General features: G+C 41.3%; 1 protein-coding gene across 2 annotated transcripts in view; it reads left to right on the forward strand.

Moving 5' to 3' along the window:
• The first annotated feature begins 236 nt into the window (after positions 1–236).
• LOC116315487 overlaps positions 237–19,573 on the forward strand; it is an 87,649-nt gene continuing 68,312 nt past the window's right edge. The window contains exon 1 of one of the 2 annotated variants that reach the window (XM_031733815.2): positions 237–711. In XM_031733815.2, coding sequence (XP_031589675.2) covers positions 687–711 — 25 coding nt within the window. In that variant the 5' untranslated portion in view covers positions 237–686. The remainder of the gene's footprint in view (positions 712–19,573) is intronic. The other variant, XR_005608934.1, reaches the window with a different exon arrangement.

Here is a 19,573-nt window from a genome sequence, read left to right on the forward strand (position 1 = left end):
AGTGGTGTATTGTTGAGTTTTTGTATGAACTAATCTTGCCTCAGTGAAAGAGACCTAGGGCTTGGACAAAACGTCTAGAGCCACAGCATTCCTAGCTGGCTCTCCCCTTGAACGCTGAGCAGAAGGCTGGGGCTCAGGGAGGCAGAGTGGAGGGGAAGGCAGGCTGGAGGAGAGGCAGGGAGAGGGAGAGCTGAGGCCGGGGTACGAGCTCCAAGGCTGGGGGGGATAAGGGGATGGCAAGCCAGAGGATGCTGGGTGGAGGGAGGCGGGGGAGAAAGTGAGAAGGCGGGAGGGCAGGGGATGCAGCCCAGCTAAGGTGAGAAAAGGTAAGGCAGTGGTGGCTGAGAACAGGCCGCACTGAATGCTAGTAGAATTAGGTGACCAGGTAGGGAAGATGGAGTGTTAGTGAAGAAATAAATGACTTGTCACAGAAATAGTGCAGGTCATAGTGTAGGAGGACATTTAATCTGCAGAAGTGTGAAGCCTGTTAGGAGGCTAGGCTGGAGGATGGAGGGAAAAAAGAGAAACAAGACGCTTGCAACAAGACCAAAAGAAAAAAAAAGGAGAGCCAGAAAATCAGTATTAGAGTTTTGTGAGTGTGGAGTGTCCTTTCCTTTCCCTGCCATGGATGTAATGCTGGTTTGGATTACATCCAATCAGATGAGAGGACCGTGGCCCTTGTCATAATGACAAGCATGACATCATGGCAAGGTAAGCTGACTGAAAAGATCGGGCTGGATGATTTACTGACTCCCTGACTCCCCGTTACCGGCTGGCTGAGCGATGCGGAGTTGTACGATTGGCTGTGCGAATATCTTCATATCCTTTCTCCTTCTTTTTTTGTCTTCTTCCTCTTTCTCTCTCACTCTTATTAAACGCTAGCTATGCCACGAGAGAGCCCAGGTGCGGGTGCAGATGTAGAGGGAGTGAGGAACAAGTGTCTCTAAAGCAGGCCTTCCTGGCTGTGCTAGTGTTTTCATGCAGGTTTATCTGGTAGCAAAATGCTGGCGCTGCTGTGTGTGTCTCTGTGTGTGTTGCCATCTCTCTCGGCATGCATCCTTCCTGTCCTGCTGTGTCTGAGGGTCCTCCTGCGGGGAGAGGAAGACAGCTAGACTTGGGTTGCACGAAATGGTTATTTTTTTCTGTTTTTTGGCTCTGTGTGGAGCTGTGTGAGTTCATTTCAGAGTTGTGGTAGAGTAACATTATAGTGAATTATCTTTATCAACTTTGCCTTTTATACTCACAGCAGCTGTACAGAAGTCCTGCAGGCATTCTCTCAAGCAGCTGACCAGGACTTCCATACATGTCTCGTGAGCAGATACCTTGCTAAAGGGCACTGCAGAAGAGGAGCAGAAGATTGTGTCCCAGTTCTTTTCTGCTCTGTTAGTGTTTTTGCAGCTAGTTTAAGATTATGCGTATTCTAGTATACTAACATTTGTTATGCTGTTACCATAAAGCTGTCAATTTTTACGGTAACTCACCGCAATCTCAAAACCTTCTTAAATTGTGGATTGTAGGCAACAGCGACCATATGCAGTTTTCCTGCTCACATTTGACCAAAGGTCAAAGCTCAAAGGTGAAAAGTCTGTCCTGCTCTTGTCTTTATCCTCTTACTTGAAGCCTGCATTTCTGTGCACATTAAGATGTATTGCACAATGCACACGAGCATGAAGAAGATATGAGAAGCTGTAAAAAAAGTTCAATTTTTCTCATTTTTCTGTCATTTCCTTTCAGAGAGATAAATGCATCCAGCAGAGCTGTAGTTTTCTCTTTTGTAGTAAATTGCAAGTAGGCTCTCAAATTATTCTCAACAGCCTGGTGTGTGGCACCGTGGAGTCTGCAGGGGTCAACTTGGTGTGCCTGTGTGTCTGTGTGTGTGCACGTGTGCCTCTTTGGGGTCACTGCCACAGAAACTTGGAAGTGAGAGATGGTTGGCTTAACCCCTCACCCCCAATACATACATAGAGTCTCTCTCTCACACACACACACACACACACACACAGACACACGGATATGTGAACATTGGTGCAGTCTAATCGCTGGCCTCTGGTGATTTGTCCTCTCAGCTTGAAGCCATGTCATTCCTCCCAGCTCTCCTCACAATTACAGCCCTGAACTGAACTAGAAAATCTGCTCCAATCTAGCAATTAGTCCTGAGGCCACTGACTGTGTGTGTGTGTGTGTGTGTGTGTGTGTCCTGAAGACCGAGCAGGATCACTGAAGTTGACGACAGGCCAGATAGCGATTCTTTTCATTTGAGTCGGAGACGTGTGCCGACGGCCAAGTTAATATTCCTACCTTTTCTCGTAATTGGTGTAAACAAATCGGTGCAAGATGATTGTTGGGCTCACACCGATGACAGTGTTCCTCAAAATTAAGACCGCATTCATTCCCGAGACCCTTTTAAAAGATGCTGCTACAAGTTATTAGTCACCTTCTTTGTGTCTCTGGCTGCTGCGAAATTAAGCAACTTTTAATTTGAGCTCCATTTGTACTCAATGAACCGATCCACCTTCACAATATGTGCTGCTAAAGCGCCACAGAGTGTTTTGTCACAGGACGTCAAAAGATACAGTTAGCATGACCCATTGGGTTGTGAAAGAAGGTGTTGCGACTTGACTCAGTGTACTTTTCGGGAAGATTTTGAAACTTTTCCATCTTTGAAAATCTCTTTTCCACCTTTTAGATTGCCTTTCATACCCTCTTCCCACTTTCTTCATACAAAGAAATTGCTCCAAAGAAATGTGCAGTGTAGAGACTGCTGCTCTTTTTATGAGTTTATCTTCTTTGGTAATTGTTTTAATGTTTCAGCTGCATTATGGTGGAATTAAAATGGGGCCCTTTAAACCGTCTGCCCTCTGGGTACACACTACAGAAAAACAGAATCTTCTACAGTTCTTCACATGCTAGTTTGGATATGAAAAGTATTTTTATTTTTACATACTTTGTCATTAAAATACCCTAGAGCATGTACGGTACTCTGACCTCACAGAGACATGTAGTGACCGTGTTGTAAGTGTCTGAACAGAATGAGAGATGGCCTCGGGTTCATAGGGGTAAAGCATGGAGCTGGAAAGTCCTTATAAGAGTAGCAAATCTGAATGAAAGTGGGAGTGTGTGAGGTGGAACGAGAGGAGGAAGTGGAGGAGAGGAGGAGGCTGCGGTCAGAGAGGGATGTGGTGCGGGGGAAGGAGGTGGGGAGGGAAAGGTTTTCATTGCCAGGGGGGCAGGCAGGCCTGACTGCTCAGCAACAGAGATGCTTAGTGCCGCCTGGCTTCCTCCTAAAGACTCGGCCTCCTTCCCCCCCAACCCACCACCCCCTTCTGTCCATCTCGCTCCTGTGTCCCCTCTTTCTGCTCCGCCACCACTTTTCCCATCACTTCCCTCTCTCCTCCTTTTGTACCTTCTCTCCTTCACCCTCCAGTTGCTCCTGCTCGGTCTCTTTTTCTTCCTCCATTTCTCTCACTTCCTTAGTTTCTCTCCCGCGCCCCCCACCCACCCCACTCCACGTCTGGGCCATTACAGACACTCAGCAATGGGCTGAGGAGGGGTGGGGGTGGTTGTGGCGGTTGGATGGAGAGATTGAGGGGGGCACAAAAGGCCTGAGATGCAGCGGCCCGACGAGAGTGGCTGGCTTTGAAAAGAAGCCGGGCGGCTTCTTAATGCAGCGAGTGGACGGACAGACTCGGGCAGACAGACAGAGCGGACTCAGCCCTTTATTCTCGTCCTTTAGTCGATGCCTGTTTTCGGCCAAAAAAGCACATCATCTGCCGTGTGCCCTTCCCTCTGCGCCTGATGTTTTATCAAACACATTAAGATGAGATGGAGGGATAGGAGGGAGGGAGGAGGAAACGAGAGTAATATAGCTGAAGGCCAGCCTCTTAAGAGGCTGACAGAGAAAAACTTTTTTTCCGTTCCCTGAAGCAGAGGAGAGGCGCACGCACATGGATGGGATAGAAGTGCGTGCGTTCGCTTCTTTTAGAGGTCGCCCCTCTTTTATTGTACATTAAGACATTAATGTGTGTTTTTAGGGTTAATGCTGAGGAGGAAAATATTGACAGTGCAGCACAGTAAGAGAGCTGAAAGCGCTGCTCGACGTTTTTCTTTTCTTTTTTTTTTTTTCCAAAAACAGCTTTTGAAGATGGAGCTTAACTGACAGACCAACATAATCAAACATATCTTGGTATGACGTTGGTGATTGGGGTTTTTTTGAGTCAGAAACATAAAGCTTTTCACTTTTTTTTACTTTTTTTCTTGCCGTTAAGAGATCAATGAACAAGAAATACAAAATAAATACAAACACACAACTCTTTGTGACACTTATCTTTGTGACACGCTATCAAACCAGAACAAAAGTTTTGTTCAAAAGGCGTCGGTAGTAAACAGATGAGCTGAATGGATTTAGTGTCCAGGTTCCATCTTTTATCAACCTAATTCTTCAACCAATTATGGAGGTTTGTGTTCGGCAGTATTATTTCACTGAGATGGGAGGGGTCCTCAAATGATATTTTCTGCCTGCATTTATTTACTTGCGTTGGCTGTCTCTTTGTTGTGGGTGGTGTAGGAGTGTTATTATGGATTTGGCTCTAGGAGCTTAGCTGCTCCGTGATTCTGATATCAGCTGGACTTTGATCAAATGCAACGAGCTTGAAATCCACTTTAATCGGCACTGCTGTGTTGGTTTAGCAACAAGGAGACTTCACAGCAACATTTTTGAGGAGCTGAGGAATAAACGCACGCTTGTTGACACTTGTTTGTGCTCAAAACTTTAAGCTAATGTCGCACTAAAGACACATTTTGATGATCAAGGTTGTAATCTGGATGCAAGGGCTAGGATGGCAAGCAGTAAGTAAGTGAATCATATATTTTTCCTTGCAGTTTGGCTTTCATGATGAAGTTATTTTGTTTGGGTTCTATCAGTCAAAGTGACTGCCTATTGATTAAGTCAGAGTTGGGCTGCTGCAGTTTTTCTGCTATTTAACATATATGAAACTCCATCAACAGTTTGATGTGGTCAGTTTTTTTAAGTTTATTTAATAGAAAGAAAGAATGTTGTACTCATAACCATACATTGTGTGTAATTGTTTGTGTCATCCAACAACTGATGCATTCACATGTAATTGTAATTAATCTGTTAGAAATGCATAAGAATAGGCACGGGTCTGTGGAAGCTGCTTTATTGCTCCGCCATATTTGAATACAGTGACTGAAAAGGACATCTCCCTTAAGACTGGTTTTACTAGTTTTACATATGTAGCAAGACACCGGCTACATAGGCGGAGGAGAAGAGAATTTATAGGCATTAATGTGCCGTGGAGGGACATTTTAATCTGCGTCTGTACCTTCAGACTCGAAATATGAAGAATAATATCTAAGTTTTATCATCTACTAAGAGGTCTCCTTCAACAAAGAAGTGAAAACATGAAGGAAAGAGGCAACGCCACCGGCATCTTAATAAAATGTCGCCCTTCTTTCATGCTCATTTATTCCTGATATTGCAACAGTTATTTTCTGTCAGCAGATGATATGTGACCCTCATGTCTCTGGACAATGAAGTGGGTAAGCAACAACAGGTAGTTATAAGTTAGCTTTATGAAAGCTATCGTTAGGCTCCAGTGTCTGAAAAATCACATTTTCCCTATGATAAACAATTTGAATGAATGAGTTTATTCACTAAGTGTCACTTCAAAGAAAGTTTCACTACATCAACTAACAGCAGCTAACAGAGGCTAACAGAGGCTAACAGCAACATTTATCAAGGGAAAAGTTTGTTATATCCTAACAGTTCACTTCAGTATCACTGTCGTTAGACAAAAGTGAACTTCAGTGACTCACTGATTCCTTTTGCAACGTTTTTTTTACTCCAGAGTAAATAGACAAGCACGCTCCTCAACAGTCACCATGTCGACAGCAGTTTACAGACAGTTTACAGAGGTAAACAGTGGACTGACAGCCTACTCAGATGGCAAACGACCCGGGTGGATCCGGGCCACAGTCAATCTGCAATCTGAGTAGACTCACCACAGATGGAACGGTGGCCAGATATTCTGATGTAATTTGGGGGTAAAAACATAAAATAGCAAAGAGTATTTTGTTGACACAGATCTGTTTTTTATTCCACATGTATTTATAATTTATTATTATTAAGTGTTGATGTGATTCAAATATGTTAAAATATAGTTCAATTCAATCCAATTCAATTTTAATTATATGGCGCCAAATCACAACAACAGTCACCTCAAGGCACTTTATATTGTATGGTAGACCCTACAGTAATACATACAGACAGAAACCCGATAATCATATGACTCCCTATGAGCAAGCACTCTGGCGACAGTGGAAAGGAAAAACTCCCTTTTAACAGGAAGAAACCTCCAGCAGAACCAGGCTCAGGGAGGGGCGGGGCCATCTGCCAGGTGAGAGAAGGAAGACAGGATATATGGTGCGTTTCTTACACATTCAGTAGTAGAAACATGCTGGCTGGCAGTCTAACTGTAATGTTTTCTCTCTCTTGGCTGACTAAAAATGTTTGTCCTACAGTAGCCACAGTAACTAGGATTATGCACATTAATTGGGAGGAGAAGAAAAGAGAACTCATTTGACTGAAGTCTACAATCTACGGACTTCTTCTAAAAATATCACACACTATTACTTTAAAATTTTCCCCCTTTTTTTTTTACTACAAGACCCCCAGCAGTCTATTTTTTTAATTTTTTACACACTACCTATAGTCAGAAAGCAAAACTTTATATCAAAAGAATCTCTATAACCATCAGAAAGTTTCAGGGAATTGATTTTTGTCTTTCTATCCGTTTCCATTGACACATACAATTATTAACCATTCGTGTCTTTAAGTTAAACCTAACATGGTTTAGCTGAAAGGAATGAGTTGTGAATTACTATACATACTTAATATGTATACTTAATCATGGGAGCCATTCCTGAATTAAATAAACAGGTTGGTTTCTTTGACCTTTGGACCCTGAATTCATTGTCTACCCACTCACATTTGTGGCACTTGAACTGACACTGACCTTTAATTTAAATGACATGTCAGTCGAATCTGTGACCTGTATTGACAAGTGTGTTGTATTCAGTTCTTGAAGCTCCCTGTTGGAAGAATACCTACGCAAGTCAAACATCATAATTGATCTTTGGAACAACGTGCTGTAAAGCCGTATTCCAACCTGAAGCATCCTGGAAATTGCTGAAAAATAAATCTGTTCATACTTGATTTGATACTTTTTGGTATGAAATTACTACCTTATGCACCTTATGAACATGCACATTAATTTGATCATTGTTGGGTTAAAGAAAAGCACATTGTGATGTCATAACAAAGAAAGAAAAAAAGGCTTTGGGGAACACCCATAATCCATTTAACAAAAGTCATACCAGGGCCTGAAGGGGGAGTACCATGGGTAACTTGAAGCTTTCGAGAAGCCTGTGTTACTGAGGGAAGATTTGGTTTTCAAGGTAACAAAATGTCTAAAGTCAAAGTCTTAAAGGCCGTCACACACCACATGCACATTTTAGGAGCACAGGGTGTAATTAACGATTTATAATAATCATTCATTTGCGTATAAGCACATTATTAACCAGTAAATGAACAGCATCTTCATGATGGTGTGATTGCAGTTTTCTTGGCCAATTTGGATTCCAGATTCTTTTAAGTGTGACCTGAGAGTATTTTTGTCGATTCACTTCGGATTTTCCTTCTAAGAACTGACAATACAGACAAACAGAAATCAACTTTACTTCAGCACAAAATTTCATTTTCATAATAAAGGAAATCATTAAAGTTTACAATTCCCCCCCCCAAACTGTAGTAAGTTACAAGGACTTCTCTTTCTGTTCTTCTCACTGAAGCAACTGAAAATAAAGTGCTCTGCTACTGGCAAGAGATACAAAGGAATAAAAATGATTTTCCAGGATGTTTATTTCTTTTTTCTCTTTTTCACTTGTCTCCATAATTTTCCTCTTAACTCGTTTTATTCCTTGATTGCTCATACCGAGGCTCATGCTGGCTTGTAACTGGCTCTGAACTCCTGATAACTTAGCTTTAGTCACTCTGCCTTTGTTAGCGTCTTTAAAATATCCATGTTCAGCCGGGTGAGTGTGCGATTAGGTTTGTTGCTGCAAACATTTTGGTGGTGGCCCCCCTGCAGTTTACTTTGGTGAACGTTTTTTTTCAATTAGTGAATGTAGCTATGAGTATGTGTGTGACTATTTGCCTGCTCCGGTGTGTGTGTGTTGCACATGCATGAAACAGACGGGCTCAGAATTGGACATATGGGGGGCTGACAAGCCTGACACCAGTAAGGGCCAAGAACACTGGAATGACTCCTGGCCGGTCAGTTGGTGAATGTCTTGTTAATTTAATTTAATTTAATTTTGTCATTTAAGATATTTAGACTGTGTTTTTGGATATTTGTGATCAGTTTAATGAAAAAAATCCTCTTCAGACTAACTCTGTTTTCATCATTCTCCCATTTTCTCATTTCTGTCCTGCATAGTGGATCCATGTTTCATGACAAAATGTCATTGCTTGGTCCCGACTGATATATTATATACTTTTAGTCCAAAGTGTGTTTGCATATTAACAGGAACATGGATAGAATATCAAACAAAGGGGTTATGACAAATCAGAAAGGATGGTTTTATTTCACAACAATGGGTTTATAAGGCTTAAACTGATCTGCTGCATACCTATGACAACTGCCAAGCATACACACACACACACACACACACACACACACACACACACACACACACACACACACACACACACACACACACACACACAGATGCAGACATGCACATGTATGCATACTGCAGCCCAATTCAATATAAGTGCCAACAAGTTACACAGACAGTGTGAATGACAAAATCCGGCTAGACCGCTCCCAAGTCTGGCCAAGTTCATCATCTGTAGCCATAAACACACACACACACACACACATGGCCAAAACCCAGTGACACCCAGGCCAACTCACAATTTAACACGCACACATGTAAAATGTGACCACACAGCTAAGCCCCCCACTAAGACCCACAGAGCCGACCATAGTTCTGTGTGTTTGTGTGTGTGTTTATGTGGCGGTCAGTACTGAGGCCTTTTCTGTGTGGTTGGGGAGAGCGGATGGAGGGATGGAGAGGCAGAAAAAGAGAAAGAGGATTAGAGCGATATGGAGACAAAGAACAACAATAGTTTGTCACATTTTGTCAGAGAGGATTTTATGGAAAAGCTGATTTGGAGTCTGCCACCAACAAACAATGATCGGAAATATGGGATTTATTACTAAATCAGTTTTGAGAATTTGCACGAAGTTTAACAACGCTTAGGCGATAATTTCCAAACATAACTGTGCACGCAAACTCAATCCAAATCTTATCCAAATTCAATTTTAGCTGTAAAACGTGACTTAAGAGTTATTATAGTTTTCATTTGTTGGTATTTAGTGGATACTGTGGATACTGTGCTAACTACTTCATACAGCTATTAGTGTGTTCTTAATGTGATCTTTGTTCATTAATATTTTCTGCTGTGTGAAGATAGTTTTCAATTAACACGTCTTCAGTTAGTGTTGGAAATACATGAAATGTTTTCTCAGACTGAAAGCGCCAACAAAAACAAGCTGCTGAGCTGGATACTTCCCACCCAAGCAAAACGTGATGTAATATGGCTGTTTCATTTTAAATCAAGCAAAGTCAACTCAGTGTTTCACTTATATTGTTAAGGTTATGTCCTTATTGTTATAAAAAAGCAAATTAAAGCAATTTTGAATAGTAGAAAACATGATCTCCAGCCCATACAGTCTCTGTGAATTAAAGTCTGCGTCAGCATGGAGATGTTGAATTCAGTTTAGGAATATCCTGTAAGTACTTGTGTTTAAATCAAGAATAAGGTCCACATACAAAAATAGTTACTCACACCTTGAACTGTGACCTAACCACCCATTTCAGTGGCATTAAAAGCTGTTAACTGTATTTAACAGTCACATATATTATGCTTAAAAAGAAATTAGCTTGTCTGGACACCAACAGTAGGACACCTGGTGTGCTGAACATTTTCCAATACCCTAAATAAAACTGAATGAAGAGGTTCCAGCTGTGAGGTTATATATATTCTTCTGAATGTAACTAAAGGACTCACAGCTTGCTGACTATGCAGTCATCCATAGTGGTAATGAGGTTGACTATATGAAACTTAATGGGAGTTGAAAACTTCAGTATTGGATTACCATGGCTGCTGTAACGTGTGTTCACTTTGTCTTGCTGATATCAAGTGATGTTCCATAAGAAACGTTAAATGCTAAATTTTATACTATTCTGCACCACCTGAACAATTATTACTCCATATGGTCAAACCTGATCTTAATCATCATATTTCCATTTCCACTTGAGATAAAGCAAAGGTCTCCTTGATTAGGATCCTAAGAGGTCATTTATACCACCGTCATAACTTCCAGTGTAAGTTTCTACTCAAAAATATATGTCAACGAAACGTGTGGTTTAAGATTTATTGCATTCGTGCTGTTCCTGGAAGTAAGCAAAACAAGAAGGTTCACCCAATATGTGATAACTAAAACAGCCTTTCTTTTGGTCTTTTACCTCGTTGCCTTCTAAATGAGGCATCGCTGCAGTATCATAGCCTCCGAGATCCAAGCTGCTTTCATCCAATCCACAGTTTAGTGAAAATGTCGCCAAAGCAGCAGGCAGTGGGAGATTTTGGGCACACAGGCAGTGCGTGGGGGGGTGGGGGGCAGCAGGATCGGTTTGAAGTGAATGAAATGATTTAATGTTTCAGAGTCGGCCTCGCCCCCAGGGAATGGAACGATATGGGCTCCTAATTGACACCAGGTCAACTGCCTCCCTCTCTCGCACTCTCACACTGCTTTCTGTTTCACACTGTTTCTGTTTCAGCTGTCTTTCTCTCAGACTCTCTCATACACACACATTACAGTCTCTCTGTTAGCCAGGCCAGTCCAGCGCTGGCCGGTGCTGGACAAACAAAGGCCTGTGCTGTCTGACTATAATGATGGATGACCACCAGTCTCACATTTTATAGGGATTTCACAGGAGTCACTACATTCCCAGGCTAAGCTACAAGTCAATAGTCTTCTATCATGCTTCCCAAAATCTCTAAAACCATGTTTCTGAATTCTTTAGGGGGAAAAAAAAGATGAAGAAGAAATGTTTCATGATTTTATTAGGCCTGAATTAGTCTTTGACAGAGCAGTGGTTAATGACGGCTGAATGTGATTAGCAGTGAGTGGAATGTTTTATTAGTGTCACTGTCAGCTGATTGACAGAGCCCCGGTGGTCATTATTGTTCGCTTTTGGTGTGTGTGGACATGTTGTGCACAGCAGTTGTCATGTGAGAGTGTGTTTTTGTGCTTTTAGTGGGACTGAATTGCCACGATACCTTTTATGAAGTAAATCTCTGTCTTAACAAGTCATTTAGTCTTTTATTGAGTCCTGAGATCTTGTTTTCCTAAGATAGGCTACTAATGGATTGGCATTATTGCACTTTTGATTTGAACAATCTTATTTGAATCATTTTCACAAATGAAATGGAATTCTTCTTGATGCTAATGGACCGACCTCATTGCCTTCTTGCGTGTCTTATGCTGATAAATACATATCGAGTCTTTTGGAACTAACAACTTTCAAGATGGACCTTTTAAAGTGTACCACAGCAAAGAAACAGTTGATAACCATTATGAAATGCATCACAGAATACCAGTAAAAAGCTGGGATTGGCTTGTTCTTTTCTTATCTGTTGCAGGTTTTAAGAACTATTCAAAAGAGTATTTATATTGAATGAACTTAGTTCAGTAGATGACATTCAGGGACACTTAATTACACTATTAATTGATTGTGGCTCCACTCTATAGCTATTGCAGAAGCAGTTATTTGCTTTTATCAGAGAACATGAAATAACCCTTTCCTTACACAAAAAAAGGTTCATGTTGAACTGAAGAGCACTGCAAAGACATATTCAGTCTGTCATGAGCAGTGGTGTCTTACCAAACCTAGTGAAAAAGAAAGAAAGTGAAGCAGACAATGGTGTAAAACCTTATTACACTGAAGGATGTCAACAATATTTTTGAATAGCAGCTGCAAAAGGTTTTGGAAAGAATGTGGTTGTGCCAGATATGCTATGAATGTGGTATGATTAGGGTTAAACCACTTGATTACGGTCAGAGAAAATTGTGGATTGTTGTTAATAAAAACAGGATTAATTGCATGCCGGTTAATTACATGTCTGTAGTAAGACGGAAACTCTGTTCTACTGAATGAAAGTCACACACACTTCATGCTCATCTACCCTGACCTATACGTCCCACATAGTATTCTACACTGGTAGTGCTGGAGGTACTTAAAAGTAGATGTAGCCTCTGGGTCTGAATCAGGGGTATCAAGCATAAGGCCCGGGGGCCAGAATTGGCCTGGCAAAGACACCAGACTGGCCCACTGAATGTCTTTGGAAAATGTGACAGAGGGCACACATTTTGGACTTTTAACTGTATTTCCATATATTTCACAGCTTGTTCTAATGATAAAGATATCCCCCACAGCCCTTCATACTACACAAAAGTAATTAATAGAGAAACTACTAAGTTACAGAAACATTTCTGTTTTTTGGCTATTGAAATTTCAGTTTTGTTTTGTTTTTTTATTACAATGAGTATACAGTAAAAACAAAAACAAAAACAATAAAATACGACATTTTCTGTGAATTGATGAAACTTCTGTCTTATAATTACAGGACAATCAGGAAAAAGCTACCAGAACTTTACGCATTTATTTCTTACAATTTAAGACCAAAGAGTCGTGCTGAGAGATTTCTTTTGTTTAATACAGCAGCATTTTTTATCGTGTAGTAAAGCTGTAGTAGTGAGATGTGCTGTTGAACATGCACTTCTTTTTCTTATATTGAGCTATTACAGGGATTAAATGTGCAGTTAAACTTCCCATTTAAAATCAAAGTGGACTATGTGTTGCTACGATATAAAATGAGTTTGACATCCCTGGTCTAAATAGTGAAGCATTTTAAAAAAGAGCTCTCTTCCTAATGACCAGCAGGGGGAAGTCTTTCTTTTTTCTTTCTTTCTTTAAAAAGTTACATTTGTATAAAAAATCTATGGGGAAACAATCCTTCTGCTCCCTTGAATTATGACCTCATGAAAAAAATTTGCTGATGAGTTTATGAGGAGAAAAATAATTATTCCCTGACTAGTTGGTGAGTGGTTGTGAAAGGTTACTTGTTGTCACTAAGTGAAAGTGGTCACACTGAGGTATACTGTGCCAAAAGTCTCCTTGCAATTGCTTTGCCTGCTAGCAGATTGCCAGAGTGGCTCGCAGGTTGCATAGAAGATGCTGATTTGTCTGCAAACACCCTCAGAGTAAAGGTTGTGCCTTAGAGCTGCATTAACACATTTCAGCAAGTGCACCTCCCAGTATTGGACCAAAACGCTCACTGTTACTGACTTTGTGTTGGCCTTTTTAAGTTTCACCACTGCTCGGTGGTTAGTAAGCGAGTGTTTGCGGTGAAACTGGAATCTTCCATGCAAACTGTAGTTGACCATAGCAATCCTCTGATAACCACAGCAATCCCAAGGACTTTTCTAGGTACGGCACCCTTTTTGTGACCGATTTCACCTGGCAAAAACCACCAACCCCCAACAGCCAATCACCAACTGATCAGGGAATACAAATCACCAACCGGTCTCTAGGTCTGTGTGCCTAAAGCCTGACTTGCACTGAGATTTGACTTAAAAAACAAATATAGGTTATACACAGGTTATACAAGTATAATCTGTGGCGCCTTTAATTTAAATCAAGGTTAAATAGGCTCAATTCAGTTCAGTTTTATTTATATGGCGGCAAATCACAATAACAGTCGCCTCAAGGCGCTTTATATTGTAAGAGAAAGCCCCCGACAGTAATAGAGATAAAATCAGATTATCCCTTGGAAGGAAAAACATCCCTTTTAACAGGAAGAAACCTCCAGCAGAACCAGGCTCAAAGCAGTGCCTCTGCTGTGTTTGATGAAGCCATTGTAACAGCGGCTGGATGTTCAGATGTTTTCTATAATGGCCTTTGAATGCAATGTTTAGAACTCTGAATGAAACTTTAAATTTAGAGCTCTTCTTGGATTCACTCAGTTGTTAGATTTGACCTGACCTTGGTAAAGTTATACATAGCTCAGTCAGGGTGCTGCAAGTGTCTGTATGTTTAATACCTGATTTATCTTTTAGCAGATGATAGTCATTATGGAAAAATGTGCTTTTTGACATGACAAAAAGAGTGTGAACAGGTAAAATGACAAATATTATTCCTTTTTTTCTCTTCACTGGTAGCCAGCGCTCTTTCTTTTGAGATCTGTTTGGGCTGATACAGTCTGACTGGCTCTAATTATCCTCGGCTCTAATAGTATTTTAAGTCTTATGTAAACTGGGAGCTGACCGATAGAGCCGGCAGCTCCACCTGCAGTTTGTTTATTTTATTATTATTATTATTATTTTTGTCGGTGGAAGATGACATTGAAAGACTGCGGTGATTCAGTGTTATATTACAACATTTTTTTTAATTACCCTATGAATTCTGAAGCCAGCTCATGGGTGACCTTGTAAAGGTTTGTGAAAGTAGAAAGAGAAAACATGGCGCAACCAAAATAAAATCTGCTCAAGTTAACAGACCCGCAGATGGAAGCCGCGACACGGAGAGAAAGGAGTGCAGGTGTCAGAGGCGACGCCAGCAGATGATCAGCTCCCTCCATGACATTTTCAACCCCTCTGATTTTGTAGCGTGCGAGCAAGAAAACACGTCTCGCGCATCTGAACAGCTCCGCAATGACATCTAATCAGATGCCAGAGGAGACGATTGGTGTCAGAGCTTAGAGAAAACACGCTGATTCCCCACCGGCTGTATTGTCACTAAACGCCGCTTCTCTCTATGGACTGTAAATGATTTAATTTGAGCGCCAGATGTGGTGTTTAGATGCTTCTAGCGCTCGTTGAGAGAGAGACAGAGGGAGGAAGAGAGCGTGAGAGAGGGAGGGAAAGAGAATGAGGAAATGACAGGAAGGAGAGAAACAGCTTGGCAGACCGACAGCCAACAGCAGCCCAGGCACTTGACAGAGCTCTCAAACACCATGATTGTGTGTGTGTGCTCGCCAGCGTGTGTATTTTTTTCCTCCACTTGTGTATCATGACAGCTGAATGAAAATCAATCTGCTTCTACATCTGCCATCTTGAGTGTCGGAGAGTGCAGATGGGCCTTCCCTGTCACACTGAGCTTGCTGGCAGCCGACCAACTCAGGTTTTCCACCTCTTCTTTGCTCTCTTTTCTAATCTCAATCTCTTCTTCTCTTGCCCCCTTCTACTCTCTCCTGTCCTCTCCTCTCCTCTCCTCTCCTCTCCTCTCCTCTCCTCTCCTCTCCTCTCTAATCAGATGCCAGCCCCTGAAGTGGAGTTTTTTCCTGCGTTGACATCTCCAAGTCACTCTGACAGCAGCTGTTTGGGACCTTTTCGAAGCTGCAATCGGGGGCTCTAATCACCCTCATTGACGGCTCCGAGGGCCCCTGTTGCAGCTCTGAATGGCAAATTAAAGCATTTTTAGATAACGTTGGTAATTGGCTAAACCGTTTATAAGCCCGGAGATCACACTTTTAATCTTCAGCCTAACATGACGGATCATGAAACCGCGGGACAGATCTGGTCCGTGTGTCCTTGGCCCTGCATCCCCGTTTTGGTTTCTTTCCTCACGACGTGCTGCGGTAATGTTTGATGCTTAATGATTTGCCCATCAGATTAACAAACACTAATCGTTCTCTCTGCTGCGGCTTGTCTCACTGTCAGGATCCCCCCCCCCCCCCCTCCACCACCACCACCACGCTATCCTTTCTCTCCTCTCATCTCCCAAGCTCATCTCATCTCTGGCATTAACTCCATTAGCCTGGTAATTGGCTCTCTTAAAGCAGCGGCCACAGACTCCGAAGGCCACTTAATGTCCATCTCCTTCCCTCCCTTCTCCTCTCTGCTCCCCAGTCGATCATCTACCTTCCTCAGTAAATAGCATTAACTAGTCCTGCATAGAAATCTGAGGCCACATTAGTGTTATCCTCCCCTCTCAGCCTATTGCCAGGCTTATGAGTCCCGATCGCTGGAGGTGATATGGCTAAGTGGATATTTTCTTTCTCACATCACTCCCAAATGGGACCCCAAATAACCCCCAACTGTCAAAGATGAATATGTAAATTCTGCGTATGGAGATCTCCTTCCATTTTCTAACAGAGCCTAAGAAACTAAATCTGTATTTAAAAGATGTGGATGTGGGACTCAGCTCATCATCACAGTCTGGGCCCCTCTTCGACGTGTAGGCCCCGCTTTCATTTCCACTTAGAAGATAAAATGTGTGGACTTTTCGAGCCAACGGTAAATAGTTTTCATTTGCATTTTTTTTTCTTTGTTGATTTTGTGTTCTCAAAATCAGGTTAAAGTCATCTGCACTTGCTTGATTTTACTTATTTAATACAAAGCTTAGAGGTCAATCATTTCTTGGTTATTGTCTGGTTTTGTTGAATTTGATAGAGTCCTTACTTTGCTTTTATGTCTATGCATGGATAAAATAAAGAGACACTAATCTTCCAGCATCCAGCTGGGTTCTTGATTGATTTTGAAACCATTCTCAGGTCTTGATAGAAGCAGTTACAGTAAGTGATGGATTTTGAGAAGTTTAGTAAAGTTTGGTGTAGAAACAAAACCCATCATAAGTCTAACACCTCTACTAGTTGTTTACAGTCAGATCAACTGAAGCGGGTCATTGCAGAAGAGTGTTTGGTACTTTTGAACGTGACACGATTGTCTGTGTCAGATGGGCTGGACTGAGCATTTGAGAAACTAGGATTTCCCAACACAAGCACCTCTAGACTTTACAAAGAATGATCAGAAAAAGGGAAAATAACCAGTGAGTGGCAGTTCTCTGCAGGGAAAATACCTTGTTGATGGCAGAGGTGAGAAGAGAATGGCCAGACTGCTTCAAGCTGTTCCAAGGATGGGAACAATAACTTAAATTAATCATCAGGTATTAAAACCAAGATATGCAGAAGAGCATCTTTGATCACACAACACGTTGAATCTTGAAGCAGTTAGACTACAGTAGCAAAAGACCATACTGGGTGGCGCTTCTGACAGATAAGAAGAATAGGAAACTGAGGCTACAGTTTCCACAGGATCATTAAAGATGGACAACAGATAATCAGAAAAATGTTGCTGGTCTCATGAGACTCTATTTGTGTTGCAGCATTTTACTGGTAGGTTCAGAATTTGGCATAAACAACATGAAAGCATTGATCCGACCTTTCTTGTATCAATTGTTCATGCTCCTGTTGGTGTAATGGTGCGGTAAGTTTTCTTGGCACACTTTTGGGCCCCTTAGTACCAAATGAGAATGTATTTCAAAATCAAACCTACCTGAGTACTGAGTTCTGTGTATCCTCTGATGGCTGCTTCCTGCATGATAATACCCCATGTCACAGTTCAAAACATCTTAGACTGGTTTCTCGAGTAAGACAGTGAGTTCACTGTGCTCCAGTGGCCTCCACAGTCACCAGAACTCTATCCAGTAGAGCACCTTTGGACATAAACGCCATGCATGTGAAGCCAAATCTACAGCAAGTGTGTGATGCTATGATGTCAAGATGGATCAAATTATATATGAATCCACAGAAAATTAAGGCGGCTCTGAAAGCAAACAGGCAGTCCAGGGCAGGACTAGCAAGGTGTTCTTAATAAAGTGACTGTATATTACGTGAATAATCAAAATTAAAGCATTAACTGGTTAAAATAACATTGTTTTGGTTTTTTTAGAAATAAATGTTGGGCTTTTTAAGGAATCATTTGGCTTTTGTTTGAAAAAAAGCCTGTGTAAATGTTTTAAGTCAATAAAAGTTTTAGTGCAGAAAACTACAATGTCATAAATAAAGGTAAGAATTCTGTTTCCGAGATCATAAAGAGAAACCTCGAGGTGGTAACAGGTTGTTGTACGCAGCTGAGCACAAAATTAGTGAGCCAGTATAAACACCAGACCACACCAAAAAATGTGTCACATAAAAAGTTTCATTTATGATAGCGTGACTGTTGAGAGCATGGTGTTTAATGTTGGTAACTGTCGTTTTCACGCTGGTTTATAGCCTTTTTTTTTAGCTTTGGTGAGAAAGCTGTTATATTTTTTTGAGTTAAGTTTAGAAGGTTTATTGTGTAATGATGTATGAAACAGATGGTTTGAAATTACAGAGAAATTCATGATTAGGCTCATTAAGATTTGGTTGATCACGGATTAATGAAACATATAGCAGTGCTTTCTTTCCTTGTAAAAGCAACAGATACACCAATGCTTATTTTGACCTTGAATGAAAACACTTTGGTAATTTTAGACCTGCTGATGGAAGTGTAGACCACGTTTTTCAGTTTTTAAGCAGTATTACATTACATTATAATATTATGCTGTGATGCTTTTTCTCTTCTCTTTGTTCTTTGCCACTGAGTGGCGGTTTCTGTTTTTTGCATTCAAGTATTTTTGTATTGCATGTTTTCTTTTTCATTTCCTAGAAGTTGGAGTTTTCCTGAGAACAGCCAAACAAATGGAAGTAAGGTGAAGTGGCAATCAATAAATCTTTTTTTTTGTACCACTGGTGCTCTGATCATGAAAGATCTTTATCATACAAACATCCAGATTTCTCTTTGTGCTTACTTTGTGTCAGCTACATTGTTTATGTGTGCACATGCTCATTAGCTGTGTGGCTTTGCTCGTCATTCATTCCTGTTGTATTTATAGACCTATTGCCCTGCAGCTTCTCTGGGCTCCTATGTCAGTATTGCTTAGATTAGTGACTTTAAGACATCCTAAGAATTTCCACACCGACATGCATGAAAGCAACATCAGGCCCAACACCATAAAATCCTGTCGCTTGTTGCATGTTAGACGCTGAGACTAACCAGCAGAAGCATTTCTCTTGTTCTTTACACTCTCTGATGATTCCCTTCAGCCTTCAGATCTGTCCTTGTCCCTTTGCTTTTTCAAAGCTCTCCTGTTTGTTGTACGAAACCTCGGTGGCTCATCTGAGGGATTTAAAAAGTAGAGTAATTAGCGACAGAGAAGCCATTGGCGTGGAATGATAGCTGCCGTCGCCCTCCAATGTACCCGGCAACAAGAGGGAAGCAAATCATTCAATAAACTATTTCACATCCTTATCATCTAATTTAAGTGCTTGGTCTTTTTGTATCTGTGGAGTCTGGAGAGGATGTTGATGGAGAGAAAGATGGAAGTGGTGAGTGTTTTTTTGTTTGTTTGTTTGTTTGTTTTTTTGGGGGGAGTTTATTTCATGTTCTTGTGTTTTTCGCCCATGCATGGCAGCAATTCATGTTTTTGAGACGCCACACCGTTCAGCAGCCTCTGCAGTCTATTCACTGCTGCAACACTGCCTCCGTTGGTTCACAACTCGTGAAGAAGCAAACACACACGTGGGAGGGGAGGAAGGAGAGAGAAGAGCAATCCTTCCAAT

This window comes from Oreochromis aureus, linkage group 17, assembly GCF_013358895.1.
Source record: "Oreochromis aureus strain Israel breed Guangdong linkage group 17, ZZ_aureus, whole genome shotgun sequence".
Taxonomy (NCBI): Eukaryota; Metazoa; Chordata; class Actinopteri; order Cichliformes; family Cichlidae; genus Oreochromis; species Oreochromis aureus.